The sequence below is a fragment of the Zootoca vivipara genome, chromosome 1 (genome assembly GCF_963506605.1).
Source record: "Zootoca vivipara chromosome 1, rZooViv1.1, whole genome shotgun sequence".
Lineage (NCBI taxonomy): Eukaryota > Metazoa > Chordata > Lepidosauria > Squamata > Lacertidae > Zootoca > Zootoca vivipara.
The window spans coordinates 43,948,826-43,973,329 of NC_083276.1; the positions used below are offsets into that span (position 1 = coordinate 43,948,826).

The following is a 24,504-nucleotide window of genomic DNA, read 5'->3' on the forward strand; positions in this document are numbered from 1 at the left end:
GGATCATAGGAGTTGTAGGCCAAAACATCTGGAGGGCCACAGTTTGGGGATGCCTGACATAGCATGCGCCTTCAGGACATAGCCTCTGGCAGGTGGGCAAATAACTGCTCACAAAGCTACATTAGCAGCCCGAAGCACTTTCTCGTTTCAAAGTAAGGAAAAGGATTCTGTGCTACTTTCATTACAACGGCACTCTTCTTGTACACTTTTTATACCTCTAGTGCAGCTGAGAAAGTTCAAGCAAAAATAAAAAAAAAAAACATTTAGCACTTAATTGTGACTTTGGTTTTAATTTGGATGATAGCATTGTTTTCCCTCCCCCCCTTTTTTTGCTAGGCACTCAAGCCCTGCCCCCACTCTTCTCCCTTGGCTACCACCAGTGCCGCTGGAATTATGAAGACGAGGACGACGTAGAAGGGGTAGATGCTGGTTTTGATATGCATGACATCCCATATGACGTCATATGGCTCGACATCGAGCACACAGATGGGAAGAGGTACTTCACATGGAATAAGGAGAAGTTTGGCAATCCCGAGAGGATGCAGAAGCAGATACTTATGAAGAAAAAGCGCAAGGTGGGTAACGTAGAGAAAGCAGGGAGGAAAAAATTGTTTGTAGGTCTGCAGCTCTTGTGGCCTCCATGTGCGGCAGGCAGAGCCAGTCCGCCCCTGAGGTGGGGCCAAGCGCTCGCTTCAGACGGTGTAAGTGAAAAAGGCAGTGCTCTGCCCCCCTGACCACTTCCGCTGCTGTGCGGGTGGCGTTCTGGCATGCGGCATTGCTGCTTGTCTGCCCTACCCTATATCCCAGAGATACCAAGCAGTAAGGCTTCCAGGAGTGCTCTAGCTCCTGCCAAGTTCAGCAAGAGCGGGGCGGGAAAGGAGACAGAAACTCCCATTTCGCCTCAGGTGGTGAAACAGGGTGGGCTGCCCGTGATCCATTCGCATCCATAATTTTAAAACAAATCCTGTGGCTTGGATCCAAAGTTGCTATTTTGTGAACAAAAACGTGAGGGGGTGCTATGGTATATGACACAGTTGTGATATGTGTGGTGGGGCAGACCCACTCTCGCCACACTGCCACGTCCCATGCAGGTAAGTAGCAGCAGTGTTTGTAAGGGGGGGACAGCTCTGCGGCTCCACCCCAAACCATTATGGCTCAGAATATTTGTGTCGTCCCCATGCTAAGGTTATATTCTACAAGCTGAAATCAAGTGCTTCCAATGGTCCCTTTGCAATGCCTAGGTGCCCCATGAGATAGTAATAACTTGTTGGAGCCTTCCAGTGGCACATGCTAAACTTGCTATAGCAAATTAAACAATCAGCGGTTCCGAAATGCGATGAGCAAGTGGGAGCCGGTGCCATCTATCATCAGCTGCCATTTAGGAAGGATTTCCAGAGAAAAAGGGAGGCAGATAAAGACCATCTCAGGGCATTCCCCACTCCTCCCCTCTCCAGATAGGGTAATGTACCTTCAACTGCCCTGTAGGACGGATCCTGGTGACTTTTTAATACGTTGATACTGTCTGTTGCATTTTTAAAAATATGTAATTTAATGTTACCTGTAAGCCACCTCGGAAGGATTTGTATTCTGAAAGACAGGATGTAAATAATGGTAATCCATACATGATAATATTGTGCCGTCTCTCATGTTGGTAGCTGGTTGTCATTCTGGACCCCCATATTAAAGTTGATCCTCTGTATACCATATACTCACAAGCAAAAGAAAGAGGGTACTTTGTAAAAGACCGTAAAGGCGAAGATTTCGAGGGCATCTGTTGGCCAGGTAATAAAGCCCCTCCTTTATTTTTACAAATCTGATAACTGACATTTGTGGGAGTTAAAAATTATTAATAAATAGAAATAAGTTTTCTTCTAGGCATTAATTGTGTGTGTGATATTGTCTTTCTATTCTCCTTTTTCAAATCTGCGTTGAAAACTTAATGTAATATAGATTTCCTTTTTTAAAAGGGTTAAAATGTTTTTCTTATGGTCAGAAGTTTGACGAAAATTTTAAAAATTGACTTCTCCTCCTCACTGACATTTTTTTTAAAAAGCTCCTTAATTTCCTCCTTAATACCTCTAAATTTATTTAAACAGGTATTGCTACCAGGTGTCAGTCAGCTGGACCCAAGAGACCCTATGTCTCTATTTATTGATCATGACAAGGCAATGATGGCAACGACTTTAACATTCTAAGACTAGGAGCTGCTTCCCCTTCTCGCTCAACTCACCAGCCCTTTGCCCTTCCCCCTCACCTGACAAGGTCCCCTTCACACCTCAACCCCCCTCCCCTATCTACCCACAGCTCACCCAGGCCTCTCCCCTTCTGTCTCAAGCCCAAGTCTTTTAAGGGAGGGATCAGGCAGTTCACAGGGCAGCTATGTGAAGGACCTCACCACCACCACCATTAAACAGCTTGCCTGGGCAGGCGGGCTGTTCCTCATGCTGCATTTGGCTTGGTGACACCTTTCATTTTTATTATATGTATAAGAAGATATAGACATTTGGCCTGTAAGCATGACCCTCGTCCAACAACAAGACTAACATTGCAGAGTGTGCATAAAGATGCAAAGAGGGCAATATAGTAAACTCTTCCAGTCTCCACCGTTGGAAGTTAAATAGACAAACTACAGGTGATGTTAAATAAAAATAGCATCAGCTGGGTTGGTGGCTGATAGTTATCAGGCTTTCAGCAGGCAAGGACTGGAGATTAAACCCTTTCCTCCTATACTGTGGTTCTGAGGAAATGTATTGTATGAAGCTAGTATTTGCTAGGGTTGCCAGACTCAATAGAAGACAGGACTTCTGTGCCTTTAATTGCCCTGCTCTCTTTTGAGTCTGGAAACCTTAAAGAGAAACCAGCAGACCCTTTGTTTAATTTCCAAGCAAAGGGTCTGCTGGTTTCTCTAACGTTTCCAGAGAAACTTGAGAGCAGGGCAATTAAAGGCACAGAAGTCCTGTATTGAGTCTGGCAACCCTAGTATTTGCTGGGGGGTGTACGTAAAAACCCTCTTTGTTGTGTTATTGTATTTGCTTGGATATTAGAAGGAGATTTTAGCATTGTATTTGTCAACCACAGCATGAAGGCCATATGTTATTTATTTCAATCTTTATAAGCCACCATCCTGAATCAAGTGCTGCAAATGTCATTGTTTCCTCACACTTGCAGGTCTCTCATCTTACCTGGATTTCACCAGTCCTGAAGTCCGAGAATGGTACGCAGACCAATTTGCCTTCAGTGCATATAAGGTTTGTGTTCTTTTCTCATATCCCTGTGTGGCAGGATCCTTGGCAGAAAAACCAAGCTCTTAAAAAGTAAGAAAGAGGGGCTTTCATTTGATGACCGAGGAAGAGAATTGATCCAAAATATACTAAGATAAGCGAAAGGTTTCCATGCAGTCGTTTCTGCATATGACACCAAAGGGACAACTTGGCTCATGCAAGTTCCACTGGAGAACTATAGTGTCTTACCAATTCCAAATCCTTTTGTGTTGAACGTGATATGGGAATTTTACCATTTGGGATGCTAAACTGGAAGGAAACTTGCTTGTGTTGTGCATGTTCTTCATTCATTCTGGTCCCAGTTGTCCAGGGGTACCTAAGAAAGAAGAAAAGAACCCTATAAACATTCTGCTTAGAAACCTCCAAAGAAGCCAGCAGCTGATAAAAAATGTAAGGTTGCTGCTGTCAGAAGCAAATGTCAAAGCAAATATCTGAGATAAGCTCATTGTATACGGTGGTGCTGCCGAAACTCAAAATTATGCAGTTTTCAGGTTGAATCTATTAAGTTTATAAAAGGGTACCAAGACCAGTTCTCATAGATACTTAAGAGATTTAAAAATAACAGAGAAGCTTCATTTGAGCTTTTATCATGGGATTAGGAATTTAACATGCTAATTATATTGCTGATGGGATTAGTTTTCCCACCACTAATTCTAATGGGTAGGTAAAGGTAAAGGGACCCCTGACCATTAGGTCCAGTCATGACTGACTCTGGGGTTGCGGCGCTCATCTTGCTTTATTGGCCGAGGGAACCGGTGTACAGCTTCCAGGTCATGTGGCCAGCTTGACAAAGTCGCTTCTGGCGAACCAGAGCAGCACACGGAACCACTGTTTACCTTCCCGCTGTAACAGTACCTATTTATCTACTTGCACTTTGACGTGCTTTCAAACTGCTAAGTAGGCAGGAGCTGGTACCGAACAGCAGGAGCTCACCCCATTGCGGGGATTTGAGCCGCTGACCTTCTGATCGGCAAGCCCTAGGCTCTGTGGATTAACCCACAGCGCCACCTAATCTTGAAGCCCATAAGAGTCCAAGATAAGGTTCTCTGACAACTGCTTTCCTCTCCTTAGAGTAGTATGCTGTACATTTTTGAGAGCTTTGTAAGCATGTGTATACCTACCCTGTGTATGTGTGTCTGAGTGTGTGTGTGTGTGTGTCTGTCTGTCTGTCTGTCAATTGTGGATTAAAGCAACAACTTTGATGTAATTAAAATGTTGATAGGGTTCTTCTGAAATCCTTTTTGCCTGGAATGATATGAATGAGCCCTCAGTCTTCAGAGGGGTAGAGCTAACCATGCAGAAGGATGCTGTCCATTATGGCAAATGGGAACATCGAGAAGTCCATAATCTCTATGGTTTCTACCAGGTATGGCCTTTGCAGGTGAACAGTTTCAATTCCAATCCTCATGCTACTGATTTATGATGATTCATTATCGTTATTGTATATTTTACATTTTAACATACATTTTAACTCTTCTTAATTAAGAATACAGTAACACAAGCATACCATTAAATGATAGTTACAGTAATTTACCGTGGCTTCAACAAGAAGTATGGCTCATTATTGTCTTTGGTACTTTGCTATTCTAAGACAGTACAAGCCCATTTCCCTTCAAAACAGATCTTTCTTTTCTGTATTCCTTCCATGTTTAAATTCATCTGTTTACTTTTAGAAACAATGCCTCATACTGTCAATAACTCTTCCTTTATGAAGATCGTGCATTTCAAAAACCAGTCTTGCCAGCTCCTGTTCTTTCCTGTACAAGCCACAGGGAGATTGGTTCATGTCAGCCTTCTCTGTTGTCATTTTAAAGCAGGCATCCCCAAACTTCGGCCCTCCAGATGTTTTGGACTACAATTCCCATCATCCCTGACCACTGGTCTTCTTAGCTAGGGATCATGGGAGTTGTAGGCCAAAACATCTGGAGGGCCGCAGTTTGGGGGTGCCTGTTTTAAAGTGTTCTATCTGGCTCTTCCAAGTCCAGAAATGCTGTTCTGTTTTTACTGTTCCTGGCCTTCTCTCTGTAGTAGAGTTATAACAGCTGTGTTAAAGCAGACATGTTTCCTCTGGTGCGTTTCAGCAAATGGCAACTGCAGAAGGACTGATCAGACGAAGCGGAGGGCTGGAGAGGCCTTTTGTTCTCACACGCTCGTTCTTTGCTGGCTCACAAAAGTATGGTAAGCATAGAATAAGGAAGAATGATGAATAACACGACATAGCTCCCCTTTTCAAGCATCATCTTCAAACATCAGTTAAATCCCCCCACAACCATCAAACTCACTGTGTTATTTTGGGCTAGTCACCATCTCAACCTGCCTTATCTCACAGTTCACAGGCTTGTGAAGCTAAAATGGGTGGAAGGGACAAGAGCTCATTGGGGAAAGGGCAGGATGAAAATGTAAGGAATCCTATATAATAAAGTGCAAGTGTCTCTGCGTCCAGTATTCCCTGTGTCCCTGGGTTTGCGCTACTGCGCATGTGCCCCACGGACACAGGGACTTGGACGCACAGAGCCCAATCCCCGCGCACTCCCCGTCCCCACGCACTCACTCGCGCCCTCGAGGGGGGGCGGAATGCGGTTCTCTCCCTCAACGGCTTCCCCTCCAATCCGCCGTTCCGCGCCTCGCCTCCCGACTAACGGCGCAAGGGGAAGAGGAAAAGGGACAGTGAGGGATTGTGACGCAAGCGCGCGATGGAGCCGCCGTTCGCCACCGCCACCGCCGTTCCCCACCCCCACCCCATCGCCTCCTGCCACGGCTCAGCACCTTCTGAGGGACGTGGTGGAATTCATTTTATATCTTTGCACAAGGATTTTTGAAATCCCGTCAACAAGTCACTCTATCGTTTTCTGTTGGTTCCCAGGGCCTCAGAAAGAGGTTTTTGCCAGCTCGTGCTATCCGAAACCCCTTTAGCTTGAAACGTGAAGGATTAAATTTGAGACTTCAGACATTCAGAGCATCTGTAATGCTGTGGAGTTGTCATAATATTGAGCTGTTGCCTTTTCTTGTACTGCAAATAAGTTAAAGAAGGAATAAGATAAATAAGGAACATTGTCAACTCAAGAGTCTAATAGTAATAAATACCAACTTAATATTGGGCTGTAGCTTTCAGGCTTTTGCAATAGGTAGATTTTTAAGAAGCTGAGAACCCAGATGGTAACTCACTCATTGATGTTCTGAGAGATTGTGTTTTTATGTCAGTGATGCATGTATTGAGTGCTGTCATCAAAAAGACATGTGCTGATCAGACTGAAATCAGTCTGTTTGCCAACTTCCTTTTCACGGGGTGGGGACTGAGCGGAGGACCTGCTGGGCCTGATTTTAGGGTGCATGTCCTCTATCCTTGTTCTTAAATCGATAACAGTGTGACAACTGACACCGATCTTGTCACCATGCAGACACCAGAACAGGGATCATATGTGATGTATGCCTGACCTATCACACAATACAGTGGTACCTCAGTTTATGAACACAATTGGTTCCGGAAGTCTGTTCATAAACTGAAGCGTTCATAAACTGAAGCGAACTTTCCCATTGAAAGTAATGGAAAGTGGATTAATCTGTTCCAGACGGTCCACGGAGTACTTAAACTGAAGCGTTCATAAACTGAAGCGAACTTTCCCATTGAAAGTAATGGAAAGTGGATTAATCCGTTCCAGACGGGTCCGCGGACAGGGCCGGTGCGTCCATTTAGGCGAACTAGACAGTTGTCTAGAGCGCGTAATGGAGGGGGCGCAAAACCCCCACGCCGACGCCCCCCTCCCACGGCGCTCACGCTCCTCCCGCCTATGGAGGAGCAACCAGCGAGCAGTGGCGGCGGCAGTGCCCGTAGCTGAAGCCTTCAGCTATGGGCGCTGTTGCTGCCGCCGCCCGCTCACTGCAGCTGCCGCTGAGGAGCTCATAGCATCCCCTCCATAGGCGGGAGACGCGCGAGCCAAAATGAGGGGACGCAGGGGCATCAGCGGCGTTGTGCATGCGTCATGACGCATGTGCCGGGGGGCGCCAGAAGGTGATTTTGCCTAGGGCGCAAAAAGCCCTAGCACCGGCCCTGCCCGCGGAGTACTCAACCTGAAGCGTACTTAACCCGAAGCATGGGTGTAATTGGTTCCGGAAGTCTGTTCATAAACTGAAGCGAACTTTCCCAATGAAAGTAGTGGAAAGTGAATTAATCAGTTCCAGATGGGTCCGCGGCGTTTGTAAACCGAAAATTCGTAAACCGAGGTGTTCGTAAGCAGAGGTTCCACTGTATTAGCAAACAGATGATAAGGGTAACATATGGATTTGTACATCTGCACACATATAGCATGAGCCTGCTTAGAAGTAAAACCTATGGATATCTTTTGAACTTAACACCCAATGTCCACAAACACAGCCTGTGAACTTGATATTTCTAGGTGCCGTATGGACTGGAGACAATAAAGCAAAATGGCAGTACTTGAAAATCTCCGTTCCAATGTTGCTGACAATCAGTATGGCAGGAATTTCTTTCTGTGGAGGTAAGGGATGTGTTAGATTGCAATCTCCATCTTAACTAAGCAATTGAGCTCATTTCACTTGTGCCTTTTCAAAAGCCTCAATTATTTCTATGAATGAAAGAAGTTTCACTGTATTGTTTTAGATGCCTACTGAAATCATATTTATTTCAACAACAGTATGCAGACACAGAGTTTAGTCTTAGTTTATGCTTTCTTTCTTTTTTGCAATTTTTGCCTGGGTATCATTGATAATTATTTTATACTCCTTAAGGTATACTGCTTACATATTTCTGTTGATTAACTTTTTTCTTCTTAAAAATCTAAATACATTAACTTTCATATGGTGAGTTATAGCTGACCTTAAGAGAGCATCCATCCACAGGGAACATAGGAAACTGCCTTATACTAAGTCAGATCATTGTGCCATCTAGTCAAGTATGGTCTATGATGACAGGCAGAGCCTCCCCGGGGTCTTTCCCTGCCTGATCTGTATATTCCAGGGTACGAACCAGGTGCTTTTTGTTCACAAAAAAAATCACAAACAGCTTCCCAGGTGGGGTAGAACCACCTGTAGCTGCAAACTGGAAATGACATGATGGTGGTAGAACACACACTTTATAGTAATGGTTTGCATACCTGGATAGCTCAGTTGGTTGTAGGTTCGATTCCCGTGTGGGACAGCTGCATATTCGTGCATTGCAGGGGGTTGGACCTCCTCTCCCTCCTGCTAAGTGGCAGTGACACATCTTGCAGGAAGCTAATGTTGTAGCTCCACCCTACCAGCTGAGCCATGTCTGCAAAGCATGTCCTCTACCACTGAGCATGACGCCCTTTCTCCTGATTTTTGGAATACATGCATATCCAGTTTGGGGTCACAGGTTTCCGGTAGTTTTCTTATTCCTTCTTCTCTGAAGTAGTTTCTGTGTTGGGGGGAAATTGCTTTTCTGAAAATACAGCCTAACTGGGGAAGAATCTGGGAAGTTTGTGTTTTCCAACCCTTTCTCAGAAACCAATTCATACTTTTCTGAAATCCAGCTGATGTGGGTGGATTTATTGGAAATCCAGAACCAGAGCTGCTAGTTCGATGGTATCAGGCTGGAGCCCTACAGCCTTTCTTTAGAGGCCATGCCAATATGAACACCAAGCGTCGTGAGCCTTGGCTGTTTGGTGAGGAGAACACGCAGATCATCAGAAATGCTATCAAGGAGCGCTATTCCCTTCTTCCATATCTCTATTCTCTCTTTTACCGAGCACATACAGTTGCTGAGCCGGTCATGAGGTAAGCTTGGAATTAAAGAGACTAATTTCTGCTTTGTAAGTCGTTATAGAACTACTATAATCCCTAGTGAATCTTAAATGATTAAAATAGCATTTAAATAATACTCAAATTATAAACAGAAAATGGTGACTCTCAGTATCTGATATGAAAACTAGTGTACGTCTTCTAAAAAGTCTTTGCTGCTTCCGCTTTCTTCCTTTACATAGGCCTGTTTGGGTAGAATTCCCCAAGGAACTGGAAACGTTTGGCATCGAAGATGAGTATATGCTTGGTAAGTTTAAAGGTTGAAGGAACCTTTTATAAAACATGGCAGTGGTGTAATCTGAAGATGCAACAACTGTGCCAGAAAGGCAACAAATAAACTGGAAGGGATGGGGGAGATGTCTCATGTTAGTGGTTAGGATTCATCCAGAGAACTCTGAGGAGATCAGGCTTACAGTTTCAGAATTCCCAGTCTTCCATAGACCAGACATGAGGTTGCTTCATTCTGCACTCATTGCTTCCAGTCTCCTTGGCTGGCAAAGCTAGTTAAAAAGTCACTGGACCTCTCATGATGGGTATGGAGAGGTGTTTATGAGAATCCTTCCTTGGGACACACCCCATACTTTCAGAAAATAACTACAGAAGAAGAAATGTGAACTCAATGAGTGTTCTGATAATGAGGGGAAATTAATTCTAGCATTTCCATTTTCTGATTAGACCTTCCTGTTAATCTTTGCCTCTTATCTTAGGAAAGAATTGAAGTTGTTTTATACTATGTGTTGAATATTTTTTTCTCACAGACTCATGTCAATCACTTCTGTCAGCTCAAGGCTATCCTCTATACTGCTGTGGTTAGCAGGCTGGGTTTGGGTAGAAAAGGCCCATCTTCAAATTCCAGCCCAGTCAGGAAGCCCCCTGGTTGGCCTTTAGCAAATCACTACCTCAGAAACTACAGGGGTGTTGTGAGGACAAATTAGATAAAATTTGCAAAGCATTTTTGAACACTGGAAAGTTTTGTGAGAAAGGATTAACTATTAGGAACCTGCTATTTGCATATTCAGATAAGACCTCTTGAATATTCTAAACAAGTTTTTTTAAAAAAAAAAATTGGCATAGTCACACCTCTAATAGAAAATAAGGTACTACTTTTCCAAATGCTATACTGAATCCATGGTAGAAATATCTGCAAATGGCTAAATTATGATATAATCCCATAGTAGTATCGCTTTTCTTCTCTGTGTAATTCAGGAAATGCTTTGTTGGTGTATCCAGTCACTGAACCAAAAGTCACTGCAGTCAATGTCTTTTTGCCTGGCCCTCAAGAGGTAATGAAAACTATTATCAATTCCTTTATTTCCCTTTTTTATATACCCTTGTGTTTCTATGGGACTCTCAATCAAAGATAGGCTACTAGGCATTTCTGCAATAGTACATCTTCCGGGACTACATAAAGCAGCCCTCACCGTAATCAAATTTAATCTAAGCAATATTCTAAAAAAAAATTAAGTTGCCTGTGACACCTAGCTTCCTCTGAAAGCTTCTGTACAGCATTCAGACAAATACTTTATCAGCCTTGTTTTTATACTGATTTGTATTTTTGCTGTTGTTTGATTGTTACTCAATATGAACTTGCTTTTTGCAACATTCAGTAGGAGTTGGACCTCAAATTGCAAGGACCTCAATACTCCTTCAGTTGCATCCCTCATGGTGTGCCTGCAGTGACCTATGTTTCCAAATGGCTTCTAGACTGTTCTAGGAAGTGCTGCAGCAGGCATTGTCCATATTCAGTCAGTGCCTTGGCTGATATTTGGGTGGATCTTGGCAATCAGTGGGGTAGCTCCTCATGCCCCGCTCCACTAGTTCTCAGATATGCTTGTGGCAACAGCACTGCCTTCTGGCCTCAATTCAAGATGCTGCTTTGCTTTCCTAAAAATTACAGTTCCAAGCCCTTCATGGCCTTGGACATACATTTCATCCAATGCATGAAGTGTAACATAACTCAGCATAATACTTCATGTATCGGGTGAAATGCATGTTCCATGAAGGCCTTGGAATTGCAGCTGTACACAGTGGTACCTCGGTTTATGAACACAATTGGTTCCGGAAGTCTGTTCATAAACTGAAGCGTTCATAAACTGAAGTGAACTTTCCCATTGAAAGTAATGGAAAGTGGATTAATCTGTTCCAGACGGTCCGCGGAGTACTTAAACTGAAGCGTTCATAAACTGAAGCGAACTTTCCCATTGAAAGTAATGGAAAGTGGATTAATCCGTTCCAGACGGGTCCGCGGAGAACTCAACCTGAAGCGTACTTAACCCGAAGCATGGGTGTAATTGGTTCCGGAAGTCTGTTCATAAACTGAAGCGTTCATAAACTGAAGTGAACTTTCCCATTGAAAGTAATGGAAAGTGAATTAATCCGTTCCAGATGGGTCCGCGGCGTTCATAAACCAAAAATAAACCCTCATAAACCCTCCCTTTGTCTCCCCTGAAATCTGCTTTGAAATATTCCCAAACCTTCTGGAGAAAAAATTGAGGTTGCATGGGGGACTGCAAATGAGGCAGAAGAGTTCCATTGCACAAGTGGAAGCCTGTTGCATGAGCAGAACGGGAGCATTGGATATAACCTATTGGTTTTGGTTTCTTTGAGAGGGGATGTAAAAAATCGAGGTTAGGTGGAAATGCCAAAAAAAAAAAAAGGCATTGATGTAAATGCTGGTAATTCACATAACAGACACTGGTACCAGGCTGCTGATGTGTCACCAAGAACAGTGTTGTGAACCACCGCTGTTAAGTATGTTCTCCATGTCTGTACTTTTCTGCATTATATTTCTCATTTGTACAACCCTCCTCCATCTGACCTGACCAAAGGTCCCCATGTGTATTATATATATATATATATATATATATATATATATATATATATATATATATACACACACACACACACACACACACACACACACACACACACGGTATATGCATATATATCACGGTAACATTTCATACATCTGATGAAGTAGACTGCAGTCCATGAAAGCTTGTGCTGTAATAAACACCCATTCCCACCCCCCCTCCTGAGAATCCCCCTCCCCACCCTCACACTATATATAAGAGTCTGGTGACTTCTGTTTCAGTGTATCTGAAGAAGTGTGCATGCACACGAAAGCTCATACCAATGACAAACTTAGTTGGTCTCTAAGGTGCTACTGGAAGGGGGGAGGGAATTATTTTGTTTCGACTATGCCAGACCAACACGGCTACCTACCTGTAACTGTAATAAATGTGTTAGTCTTTAGGTGTTACAAGATAATTCTTCTTAATACTCTGGTTGTATTATCACTTTCTTGTTGCTTTTACATGTGTGGATATTGGTGAATTATTGGTTGATTTGATATTCTGTCAGGATTTTATGTCATGACCTCCCTTAAACAAGGTAAGGAGGTAGGATCTAAATTTGTAGAACTCATTCAGGGTTCTTCCTTTTTCCTGTTTATCCTGCTGCAGATCTGGTATGACTTTCGAAAATTTATCCGTCTGGAAGGCCATGGGACAGTGAAGATTCCAGTGACACTGAACAGTGTACGTTTGTGTTTTTATATCACTGATTTGACTAATGGCGGGGGGGGGGGGGGGACTTGCTTCAAGACTTCGGATAGGGTTGTATATGCACCCAACACAGACAATAATTATGTTTGAATCTACAAGGTTAAGAAGGTACTATGAGGAAAGAATTTTAATGCAAGAATGTATAGTAATGTAGTTTTTAATACAAGAATAGGCCCAAAGGCTTATCCTATTCTGTTGAAGGCTTTGAATATACTCACACCTTAAATTACAGCATTTATCGAGAAATATATACATATAAAAGCATACAGACATCCAGTACAATGGAACCTTGGTTCTCGAATGGCTTAGTTGACGAACAGATTGGCTCCCAAACACCAAAAACCCAGAAGTAAGTGTTCCGGTTTTCAAACATTTTTCGTCCGACTCAGCTTCCGCTTGAGTGCAAGAAGCTCCTGCAGCCAATCAGAGCCACACCTTGGTTTTCAAACGATTTTGGGAGTCAAACAGAAGATACAGAAGGTTTGGGAGTTGAGAACCAAGGTATCACTGTAATTCTATTTACAGTATTATTCATCAGAACATGATTGTATTCATTGGCATCCATGAAATAAAAGAATAAACAATGAAATGAAATAAAATAATAAACTTCAAATCATTCACAAATGGTACCGTGTTGCAGTTTCACATGAGGCTATAGAAAAACAGTGTATATGTACAAATAGTCTGATTTTAGCAAATTTCGAATGTATAAGTAACTATGAAATTTTATTTTCCTTTCAGAGGCTACAAAATCTGTCATATTAAATATATAATATCTGTAATCTCCTATATGTATCCACTTCCATTGTTTTACTCCCATATAAGGGTGTAGGATGCAACCCAAGTCAGTTGTGCTGTCACTAAGACTGAAATCCTATGCATGTTTACTCAGAAGTAAACCCTATTAAGTTTAATCATATGTAAACAGTTACTCCCTGAAATATAAGACACCTATGCAATTGGGATTGGTTAATTGCTCCAGAAAAGAAAGGTACTGTACACAGGAGCAGGCTTGTGGAATGTGTCTTGTTGTCTGCAATCCTTCATACCAAAGAAACTTACTATATTTAAATTTTTTCTGTCCTTTCCTGTTTGCAGATTCCTGTAATGCAGCGTGGGGGAACTGTTATACCATTAAAAACTTCTGTAGGAAAATCTACAGAACTGATGGTAGATGTTCCATATGAACTGCGTATTGCCTTAGATACAAAGGTACTGTGAAATTATATTTTACACACTTACTTTGTATATTTTGCTGGATTTTTAAAAAGTGTATGTACCCATTGGAAATTTCCAGCCCTGTACCTGTTCTGATCCTCCATTTTGTCATCATTGTGCCCTTGGTTCCTGTTTTCCCTCTGTAAGCAGCCATGCCTTTTCTCTTACCCTCACCAAGATTAAACTAGATAATGTCAAATTCCATTCTCTCAAAATTAATTTAAATTTGTGCAGATTTAAACATGAACCCGACAAACTGTTTTCAGTAAAATCTACTTGTGTATGGTTACTACAGTCAAACCTCAGTTCCTGAATGCCTCCGTTATCCTACGTTTCGGCTCCCGAATGCCGAAAAGCTGGAAGTAAGTGTTCCGGTTTTTGGAAGCCGAATGTCCAACACGGCTTCCGCTTGGGTGCAAAAGCTCTTGCAGCCAATCAGAAGCCGCGCCTCAGTTGTCGAACATTTCGGAAGCTGAACAGGCTTCTGGAACGGATTACATTTGACAACCGAGGTCTGACTGTCTGTGACATATTTTTGTTTCTTTTCAAGAGCCAATTTTGAGGGAGGGCAGGGGGAGGGGAAGAAGTCCCTTTACCCAAGCGGAAGTCCTTGCACACGGCTTCTGCTGATAGGACTCATTTATTATCTGTCTCTAGTCTGAATGTATAGATTGGCCTTAAGATCTTCAGACATGTTTTGAACCATTCAAAAATCAACACATGGCAGTTAGTAGGAGTAACCCTGTACAGCTTTGTTAGCTGTTTGACATTTTTTCTTGCTGTGTAGGAGTCTGCAGTGGGTGAGCTTTATCTGGATGATGGCCATTCGTTCCAGTATCTCCACGAGAAGAAGTTCCTGCTCAGGAAGTTCACCTTCCACAAGAATATCTTCTCATCTAGGTAATGCGCACTGAAAAAGCAGAGGCAGAAGGTGGTGTTAAGAATCCTAGGCCGGTAGCTTAATAATGAGAAATACTTTAATAACTTCACTGTGGGCTGGGCAAAATACATTTTGTCCACCGCTCACAACATAGTGAAATGTTACATAAAGTGACTGACAATTGCTCTGGCATGGTCCAGGTGTAATGAACATAGCAGGAATTTACAGTATTTAGGGGATGTAAAGGGAAGACAGTATAGAGAACCTCCCCCTTGCATCAGGAGTAGCTCTTCCCCAAGCAGCGATGGAAGCGTGGGCTCTGAAGAGGCTAGTCAGGCAGGAAGCGGAGGGAGAGTGCCTGGTCTCTGGCAGCATGGGAGAGCCCCGGCTACACAGGAGGGAAGAGAGAGGGGCAGAAAGGGGGGAAAGGGAAAGCACGGAGCGTAGACCTTTTCCCCCCGGTTCCGGAATTACGGAGGAGGAAAAAGGGGAGGAGATTCACTGTCCCGAGGCTATTATGTTGGGAGAAGTCACGCAGGGGGGCAGTGCCGGATTCTGGATCAGAATGAGCAGACATGTTTCCAACATCCCGTTACACTGTAAATAGAGTGCACCAATAAAGACTGTTAAAAGACAAGCATGTGGAAAGTCATTACTCTGGAGTAGTCGCAACAACCCCTGACAGGGGGAAATAAAATGACTGGCAGTCAAATTAGTGCAAAGAAGGAGCAGCAAATCCTACAGGACTGGATAGTAAGAAACACAGGAGAATTTTGCTTTGCTGATGTCTGTAGCCATAAGGGGTGTAAAAGCCTTCCCCAATCTGGTGCCTTCCAGATGTTGCAGACTACAACTCCTAGCAGTACTGGCAGTGGTTGATGGGAGTTATAGTTCGAAACATCAGGTGGGCTTCAGATGGTGGAAGGATCTTGGGGTCCCAAATTTCAGCAGCACTCAGTACAATGCCAAAATTCAGCGCCCCTTCTCCTCTCTCGCTCCATTCTAAATCATAGTTGCAGCATCCACGGAGGCGACTCCAAATTGGTCGTGCCCCCCTAAATCCACTCCTGTGTAGAGTGAATGGTTCATCCTGTTATGATTCTGACTATGTCACACCATTTCCAGCAAGGGTCCTTTGGGGAGGGGCAGAGTATAAAGAGGCTTAACTTATTTAATTAAAGTATTTGTTTAAAATACAGACTGCTTTTAGGGGTCAAAACCTTCACAATATAGCTACCTTTTTTCCAAGTACTCCTCACGTATCCATAGATTTTCAAAACACACTTTAAAAAAAAATAAACTGCTATTTTTATTATTGACAAGGCAGTATGCTAAAGAAGAAAACATACATAGTACACACATAAGACATAGCCATTTTGTCATATACCCTAGATTCTGATTCTGTCTTTTGATTCTCACAGGTGTGCAGATGAAAACGGGCAATTTCATACAAAGTGTGTAGTTGAGCAGATATTGATTTTGGGAATAAAAAAACAACCATCTTCTGTGACAGCTAGCATTTATGGTAAGAGACAGAAATCATAAAGATGCTTCTTAAGATTCTTCCATTCTAGAGTCCTTCAGTGCAGTTGAGGCACTGGTTTTCCTGCTGCACAGAGACCTATCAGTGGACATCTCTGTGCAGAAGGAAGTCCCCTTGCTTCCTCTCACTCCCCCATCTCCTGAGCTGCTGGAGATTTTGCGGAAGGTTTGGAAAAACACCTGAAGAGGTTCATAACTGAGTTGATTTCCCGACCCCCTTTCAGCCATGCAATCAGATCCTGAGGTGTTTTGAGCTGAAGTTGGAGAAGAGGAATTATCTGAAAGCACACGCTTCGTTCGGAGCACTAATAATTCCCAGTTTGTTTTCATTATTCCAGGACTTGAGCAATGGTACTCTATGAGAATTGTTATGATCAAATAAAGCGCAGTTTAATCCTGTAAGCTAACTAGGGGAGGGCAGTGGAGAGGGGCACACAAAAATACTCAGGAATTGCAGCAGAATAGCAAAGAATATGGTGAGTGGAATAACAAAAAATGTGTGGACTCTCACACGCCTAAGATGCACACAGAAAATTGGATCTGGATGACCCATTTACAAGCTAATGTCCCATCTTGACACAGCTCCAGTGATATGATCTGAAGGCTCATCCACACACTTGATTGTCCCTTGCCTAGAAAGCAGTTTTGTGTTTGTCTCACAGCTTTCCCCACTCTTTATGGCTAATTCAGAACAAATGGCAATCTGCAGAAAACCCAGCTGCGATTTGGTCTGATTCAGCAGTAAAGAGTGCGTTTTCCAGGAGAAAGCAGCAGGGCGAATGGAGGTTTAGACAAGCTCTTATTCTAAGGGTTGTTTGGTGTACAGAAGTTTGCTTCAGAGAGGCAGGGGTAAACTAGGGTTGTGCTCTGATTAGCCTTATGAGCTTTATATGTGTCTTTCTTCAGTAGATTTTTAAACTGAACATAACGTGTGTGTTTTTAATTTTGTTGACATTCAGATGGGAAAGACCAAGCAGTGACTTTCACATATGACGCCAAGATCTCTGTGTTGACCCTTCAGAAGCTTTCACTAAATGTTGGCATTGACTGGGTGCTTCATATCAAGTGAAACAGCAGAACCAGAGAATTGGAAGGAGAGCCGAACAATAATGGTTGAGGGTGACTCAGCTCACTCTTTTGAAATGGACAAAACATAGTTATTTTTAATTAATTGAATTATGACATTCTGATACTATTTACAACAACTTTTATGTGAAGACAGCTGGCTTCCAGGACAATTGAGGATTTGTGCCTCAGAGCCATGCAACAATATCTGGAATAAGTGATGCTTTCTTGCTTCTATTCACTGTTTTTTTAAAGACTTCTGCTCTAGACCTGTTTTTTTAGCATTATGAAATACCAGTTTCTTATTGGTATAATGAATATTTCAAAGAAGGTAATAGCCTGGAAGAATCTCTACCAAACCCACCAATGTAAATCATAGAATTTTTTTCAGCAAGATGGCATTTGACAGGAAAAATGACAACTGTTATAATCCATACAAAATAATAATAATAAATTCCTTCCAGTAGCACCTTAGAGACCAACTAAGTTTGTCATAGGTATGAGCTTTCGTGTGCATGCACACTTCTTCAGATACTTCAGTGTGCATGCACACGAAAGCTCATACCTATGACAAACTTAGTTGGTCTCTAAGGTGCTACTGGAAGGAATTATTATTATTATTATTATTATTATTTTGTTTTGACTACGTCAAACCAACACGGCTACCTACCTGTAACTTTTATAATCCATATTCACTTCCTACAGAGTCTTCCTTTTCCGGCTACCTACCTGTAACTTTTATAATCCATATTCACTTCCTACAGAGTCTTCCTTTTCCATAGAAGAATGTCCAGTTTTCTTACTTGCGAAAAAATGAAATCTTGGGTGAACATTCATCAGCTAACATAGTTCATATAGCCTGTATCATTGTGGACACCGTGCTTCTGTTGCAAGAACAAACCAAACAAGTATCAGGATGAATTTGGAGTGATTGAGATATGACAGAGAGGTCCCCAATGGATCTTTTAAGCATTTGGCTGGTTCAAACTTTCCTTTCCTCAGCACTTCAGCCAGATCAAAACACAAAGCTTCGCAGTTTGTCTCATTTTATGGTATACAACTAAACAAAATGCAACCTTCTTGTGTTGTCCCATATTTTAAGTGTTGTCGCATATTTTAGAATGATTCATAGATATTGCAGAACATATCAGAGTACAGTAATGGATTCCATAAAAAGTAAAGGTGAGCATTAATAAAAATGCCTGAAATCCAGATTAAGGCAAATCTTAATTGGGCCAACCAATATATTACAGAATAGTGTGCAAGATATCAAATTCTAGACAACTTGCAGGCAGAGCATTATTCCTTGAGGGAATATTCCTACAACTCTTGGGTAAAGTTATCCAGTTTGACTTCTATTGACTTTCTGCCTAGCGCACCACCTAAAAGTAACTTGAATACCCAGTTCCTCTTGATTCTTATCAAGGAACTTGTATGTTTCACTTAAGGGTGGAGACCAGACCTGGGTAGAAGCCAATTTTTACGTTTGCAGAGGTGGGGAATCAGCCATTGTTATGCGAAGTTATTGTTCCCACCAGGCCTTGGTTCAACCTGATCACTTGCATAGTAGCTTCATTTTAACATCTACTGCTTCCTCCTCCATTCCAGCTTAAGAATGTGACCAGATACAGATTCCATGGCTTCAACAACAACGAAAATAACAGTTTTTAATCTCACAAACTGCTCGGTGTCATAAGCAGGTGCCTCAATTACACTCAAGATTTCTGTTTTGTAATAGGTTTTTAATAATAAAAGGAAATAAAGAATCTCTCTTACTTCTCCTGCTGCCTTTTATTCACTGCCTTCTAGTGCTGAGCATGCAATGCCTCTCAAAGAAGGGGAGGCAGTGTCTTGTCCAAGGTTTTTCTATCTAGAAATAAGTTAGTTGCATTCACAAGCAAGCAGATCCTGAAGTGTGGTTAGATGTGCAGCAACACATTTGAAAGACATTTTCCTGCTGTGTCTTAGCACATAGTTCCACCTGCTGCTGAACTTTCCCCCTTTCTGTCTGGCAGAGCCAAGATTTGTTGAACAAATTGCTATCACTGCATTTTAAGATGCTGTGAATGTAAATTGATCCACACAAGCCTGCTTTCCAAGGGATGTAAGGGCTCTTGCACACTTATTCCATAGTACTGTTCTGAGGACAGTGTGTATTCTGGTCACAGGGCGTAGTCTTGAGGGAATTTTATGCAGGCACTTTCTGAAGCTAAGAAAGTTGGAATCTGGGCAGCATGTATACTGCCTGGAGCTTCATGATAGAAGAAAGACTCAATATAAATGTGCTTATATTTCTGCATTTCTCTGTGGCTTGGAGATAACCTTGCTGTATCTAGTATTTGAGCTCTTATGGTTGTAAAAGTATGTTCAGAAATGGACGGGTAATGCATGCTGAGGACTCAGAGTTTAACACTACAATCCTATACATTCAACAGTAAGCCATTCAGTGGGGTTTACAACTAGGTAAGTGTGTTTGTAGGACTGTAGCCTATACTAAATCCAAATACTCTTAGCTTAGTTTGTTGTTTGATATATAACAGGGATGTAGAATCTTGAGTCCTTCAGATGTTGTAAGACTCCCACCAGCATGTCCTACAGCAGGCATCCCCAAACTGCGGCCCTCCAGATGTTTTGGCCTACAACTCCCATGATCCCTAGCTAACAGGACCAGAGGTCAGGGTAGATGGGAAATGTAGTCCAAAACATCTGGAGGGCCACAGTTTGGGGATGCCTGCTGTAGGACATGGCAGCTAAGCAAAACTAATGTGTTGATGGCCCATCGCAGTCATGTCCTTCCAGAGTCATCTGATCGGTCAGAATTTGATATAATGCTTGACACCTAAAGGTACTAAATGAGAAGACATTGGCAGGGGTGAAGGGAACTATATACTGTATACAGCATGAGAAGTGATGTCTTTCTCAAACTATTTTCAACTGTCTTAAACTCTACTGCCCATCTTCAGCCTGAATGTACAAATTTGCCAGTCACTGAACTTAGAAATACTTTAAAACTGTTTAAATGTTGTCGCATAGTATTATTACTGTTGTCTTCTTCAGCCCAACTCTGCAATTTCTTTCTTTTGACAATTAGAAGCTGCTGAGACCAGCAGAAACCTATAGCAGTTTATAAATATAAGCATAAGATAGAGGCCAAGGTTGTTTTGTGACAAACAAGGCACAGTTACCAAATCTTCCCTAACTTGTAGAATGTAGAGGATGTGGCTCTAGTTCCAGTGGCCCAAATCATTGCTGTAAAAGTCAATCTCAAAGATTGGGTGGCTTGGCTTTGTTCAGCTTCCTTCAGATACACATCATAGCAGCCGATGCCAAATAACTAAGGTAGTAACTTTTATGGGGCAAACTTGTTAGAATCCATGTGTTTCTTGACCAGTGGCAAAGGATTCTATGTAACTCAAAAGCTTGCCTGCTGATATATCAACCAAGGTTAGTCTGTTGAAGCTAAAGTTAGTTTTACTTGTTGTGTTTTGTGTAGTAGATTAAGCCTATGTATTTTTAACTGGAAGCAAGTTCCACTTGGGACTTAACCCCCAAGAAAAAGCACATACGTTTTGGAGCCTGACATCACAACACTGGTCAGTTACGCCAAAGGCTATCTAGTCCAATATCCTATTCTCACAGTGGCCAACCAAATGTCTATAGGAAGCTGTCAAGCAAGAGCCTAACAACAGCCACCCCACCTGTGGCTCCCTGCAACTGGTTTTCTGCCTCCAACAGTTGTCTGTGCCCAACTGTAGTGGTCGCAATTGGTTATCATTCTTACTCATGTTCAGAACATTGCATTGAGGCAGCTCCAAGTGTTCCACAGAAAAATGTTGACTGGGATTTCATAGCAGTACTCCAGCTGGTTTGTTTAAAAATAGTTTTTACGACTATCTTGATACAGAGGATTCCTTCAATATGAGGCCAGCTTATGAGAGCCCAATGCTTCAGGCTCTCTCCCAATGGCAGCACTGGTAGAGAAATAAACCAAAAGAATAAAAGTAGGCAGATGTTTTTCACCGTTTGCGGCATTCTGCCATTGGTGCTGGTGGTGTTAGAATGCTGCTGTAACCTGAATAACTTGAGTATTTGCATAGCAGTGAGCTCACCGAGGTTAATTTGCTTCTAGTATTTCCCCTGGCCACAGCTGCCAGAAGATAGTTTGCATGTGCCTCACACTATCACAGGTAAACAGAACCCGGATATAAAATATGAACACAATAGAATGTTTAAAATAAAGTGATTGCAGATTGTAGCTTGCCATTTTTCATTCCTTATTCCTTAGGAGTGGAAAGAGGCTTACCCTTTGACAACCCCAGTCTGCCCCCTAACCAAAATTAAAATGAGGAATAAGGCAACAGGGCATTGAGTGGAGCAGCCTATCCTTAGCCAGCTGCTGTGAGGAGATCTTGGAGAGCAGCTGGTGCTCTTTCAGATTCTTCTCCTTAATCTGTTTTGAGAGGAATGAGGAGAGGAGGGTCAGTTTAGTACTGTTAAAAGCACTGAGATTAATAAATTAGCAGGCATGGCATTGTAAAGTCTGGATATTATTCTTCAGAATGCTTTCCAGTTGAGTGCTACCTGCAGATTAGTTCACAAAGATTAAATTGTTGCACATGTTCCTCAATAGATAGATTTACTTTCTCTTCATTCCTGTTTTCTATCTTAGCAAAGGTGATTAAATTATGTTGTTGTGCTAGGCAAGACACCAATAGACGGAAAACTTAGCAGCTTTACCCAGCAGCTGAAGGAAATATTCCCTCAGAGAATAAAATAGAATTTGAATACATTAACATCAGCTCTCAGGACTTAAGTACTCAACTGGCTGGTGCCTCTGCATGATAGTCCTTTGAATTCTAGTTTTCTAAGTTGCTTCTAAATATGTAGAAACATGGTTTATATGATAGACTCTTAAACATGTTGGCCTGTCTTATCATTGTGTGTTTATCAAAAGAACTTTCAGGCATCCTGTAAATTTAGGTTGTGTTTTGGCCTTGCTTGATTTTTCTGCATGAGGTGAAAAAGCGACTTAAACTGCTTTTCAATCCTTCTGAAATAACCAACTCTGAACTTTCTTCATCCCCGCCTCCACATAGGCACTCACTCTGGGAGTTTATTTTTAGTTTTCTGAGCTGCAACCTTTGGAAAGCATGCCAGTGCTACACTCGCACACCCCAATCCGGAGGTGAAAGTTACCCAACAATTTCTCTTGCTTCCTGTAGCAGCTTTCTCAGGATGAAACGTGCACAACCTCGTGTCATGGTGGTTCTTCGTAAATCTGTTTGAAGCTCTTTTGCAGGCAAAAGGGAGGGAAAGAGAGATCTGTGCCTGAGAAACCGTTTACAGAGCAAGTTCCTCTTTCCTGTCACTTCCTTCCAGGCAGTAAGATCTTCCTCGCTTGCTCGTTTCTGTTAAGTTTGCCTAAACCTGACCTCCATGCCGTCGGCTGTTGGTGGTGCCACTCTGGTTCAAGAGACTGGGGCTGGGCAGGTTCCCCGCCAGCATATGAGCACAACAACTGAACCAGGCGGAGGTCCAGGGGGGATATACTCTGCTATCCTCAGCCGCAACCAGCCCATCATTGGAGTAAAGGAAAAGACCTTTCATGAGCTCCACAAGAAATGCCTTGAGAAGAAGATTCTTTATGAGGATCCAGATTTCCCGGCTAATGACTCCTCCCTCTTCTTCAGCCAAAAGCTCCCTGTCAAATTTGAGTGGAAGAGACCACTAGTAAGTAGGCTTCTTATCTCACGTAAAGTTGTTTCTCTTTGATGTTTGCAAATGTAATAAAGACATTTTTTCCGTTCCAAGTTAAAAAAGAAAGAAAGAACGCATAGATAGGAAAAATGATATCTGGAAAATGATGAGATTTTAAGATAGAGGATTCACATGCTCCTTCAACTGATTTATTGAAAAAATCCCTTTTGTCAGGTATATCCAAATTTTCAGGGGGAAACACCATGACTTGTGTTGTTTGTAACACCACGTGGGCTAGCTACACAAACTAAATAGGAATGCAAACAGCTGCAAATAAACAATAAACTCTACTGTGGACAAACCCTGGAAATTCAATCAAGAGTATTCAGTTAGAAGCATGCTGAAAGCCACCAGAGGTTCAAGGCAAGAATGCATAAGATTTTATAATTTGTGCATTCTATGAAAATTATTTTCTACTATGATTGAATGGAATCTAAGTTATACTCTAAATAAATACACGAAAAATAGGGAAGACACTTGCGTGTTGCAGAAGAATATCTATGTTTCTAAATGGCAGTAAAATGCTATGGGTGACATACTTTAGACTTATTTATTCATTTACTACCTTTATAGCCCACCTTTCCTCCAAGGTGGTATACATGGTTCTCCTCCTTCCTATTTTATCTTCACAACAACCTTGTGAGGTAGGTTAGGCTGAGAGACAGTAACTGGCCCAAGGTCAGTCACAGAACTTCATGGCTGAGTGGGGATTTGAATCCTGGTCTCTTAATCAGGTACATGTTTACTCAGAAGTAAATTCCACATTTCCAATGAGACTTACTCCTAGGTAAGCGAACATGAAATGCTTTTATTAGCAACAATCTTTTATTACCTTAACATTGCATTTCCTTTTCATTAATAATAATAATAATAATAATAATAATAATAATAATAATTTATTATTTATACCCCGCCCATCTGGCCGGGTTCCCCCAGCCACTCTGGGCGGCTTCCAACAAAACAGAAATTCTAAAATACAGAAATCCATCAAACATTAAAATACAGAAATCCATCACACATTAAAAGCTTCCCTAAACAGGGCTGCCTTGAGATGCCTTCTAAAGGTCTGGTAATTGTTGTTCTCTTTGACCTCTAGTGGGAGGGCATTCCACAGGGTGGGTGCCACTACCGAGAAGGCCCTCTGCCTGGTTCCCTGTAACTTGGCTTCTCGTAGCGAGGGAACCGCCAGAAGGCCCTCGGAGCTGGACCTCAGTGTCCGGGCAGAACGATGGGGGTGGAGACGCTCCTTCAGGTATACCGGACCGAGGCCGTTTAGGGCTTTAAAGGTCAACACCAACACTTTGAATTGTGCTCGGAAACGTACTGGGAGCCAATGTAGGTCTTTCAGGACCGGTGTTATGTGGTCTCAGTGGCCGCTCCCAGTCACCAGTCTAGCTTCCGCATTCTGGATTAGTTG

The 24,504-nt window shown here is 42.3% G+C and overlaps 2 protein-coding genes across 6 annotated transcripts in view; both read left to right on the forward strand.

Annotated features, from left to right (window-relative positions):
• Window positions 1-17,778, forward strand: part of GANC (glucosidase alpha, neutral C) — a 29,302-nt gene extending 11,524 nt beyond the window's left edge. For both annotated transcript variants that reach the window (XM_035112203.2, XM_035112211.2), the window contains exons 11-24: window positions 337-575; window positions 1,656-1,782; window positions 3,169-3,248; window positions 4,504-4,647; window positions 5,363-5,459; window positions 7,676-7,777; window positions 8,792-9,035; window positions 9,242-9,306; window positions 10,266-10,342; window positions 12,524-12,598; window positions 13,724-13,837; window positions 14,631-14,743; window positions 16,145-16,248; window positions 17,225-17,778. In XM_035112203.2, coding sequence (XP_034968094.2) covers window positions 337-575; window positions 1,656-1,782; window positions 3,169-3,248; window positions 4,504-4,647; window positions 5,363-5,459; window positions 7,676-7,777; window positions 8,792-9,035; window positions 9,242-9,306; window positions 10,266-10,342; window positions 12,524-12,598; window positions 13,724-13,837; window positions 14,631-14,743; window positions 16,145-16,248; window positions 17,225-17,334 — 1,691 coding nt within the window. In that variant the 3' untranslated portion in view covers window positions 17,335-17,778. The remainder of the gene's footprint in view (window positions 1-336; window positions 576-1,655; window positions 1,783-3,168; window positions 3,249-4,503; window positions 4,648-5,362; window positions 5,460-7,675; window positions 7,778-8,791; window positions 9,036-9,241; window positions 9,307-10,265; window positions 10,343-12,523; window positions 12,599-13,723; window positions 13,838-14,630; window positions 14,744-16,144; window positions 16,249-17,224) is intronic.
• Window positions 17,779-22,479: 4,701 nt separating this feature from the next.
• The window catches only part of CAPN3 (calpain 3), an 89,809-nt gene continuing 87,784 nt past the window's right edge, over window positions 22,480-24,504 (forward strand). For all 4 annotated transcript variants that reach the window (XR_004692414.2, XM_060274862.1, XM_035112288.2 and 1 more), the window contains exon 1: window positions 22,480-23,060. Coding sequence is in view for 3 of the 4 variants with exons in the window: in XM_060274862.1 (XP_060130845.1) it covers window positions 22,767-23,060 (294 nt within the window). In the remaining variant the exon portion in view is untranslated. The remainder of the gene's footprint in view (window positions 23,061-24,504) is intronic.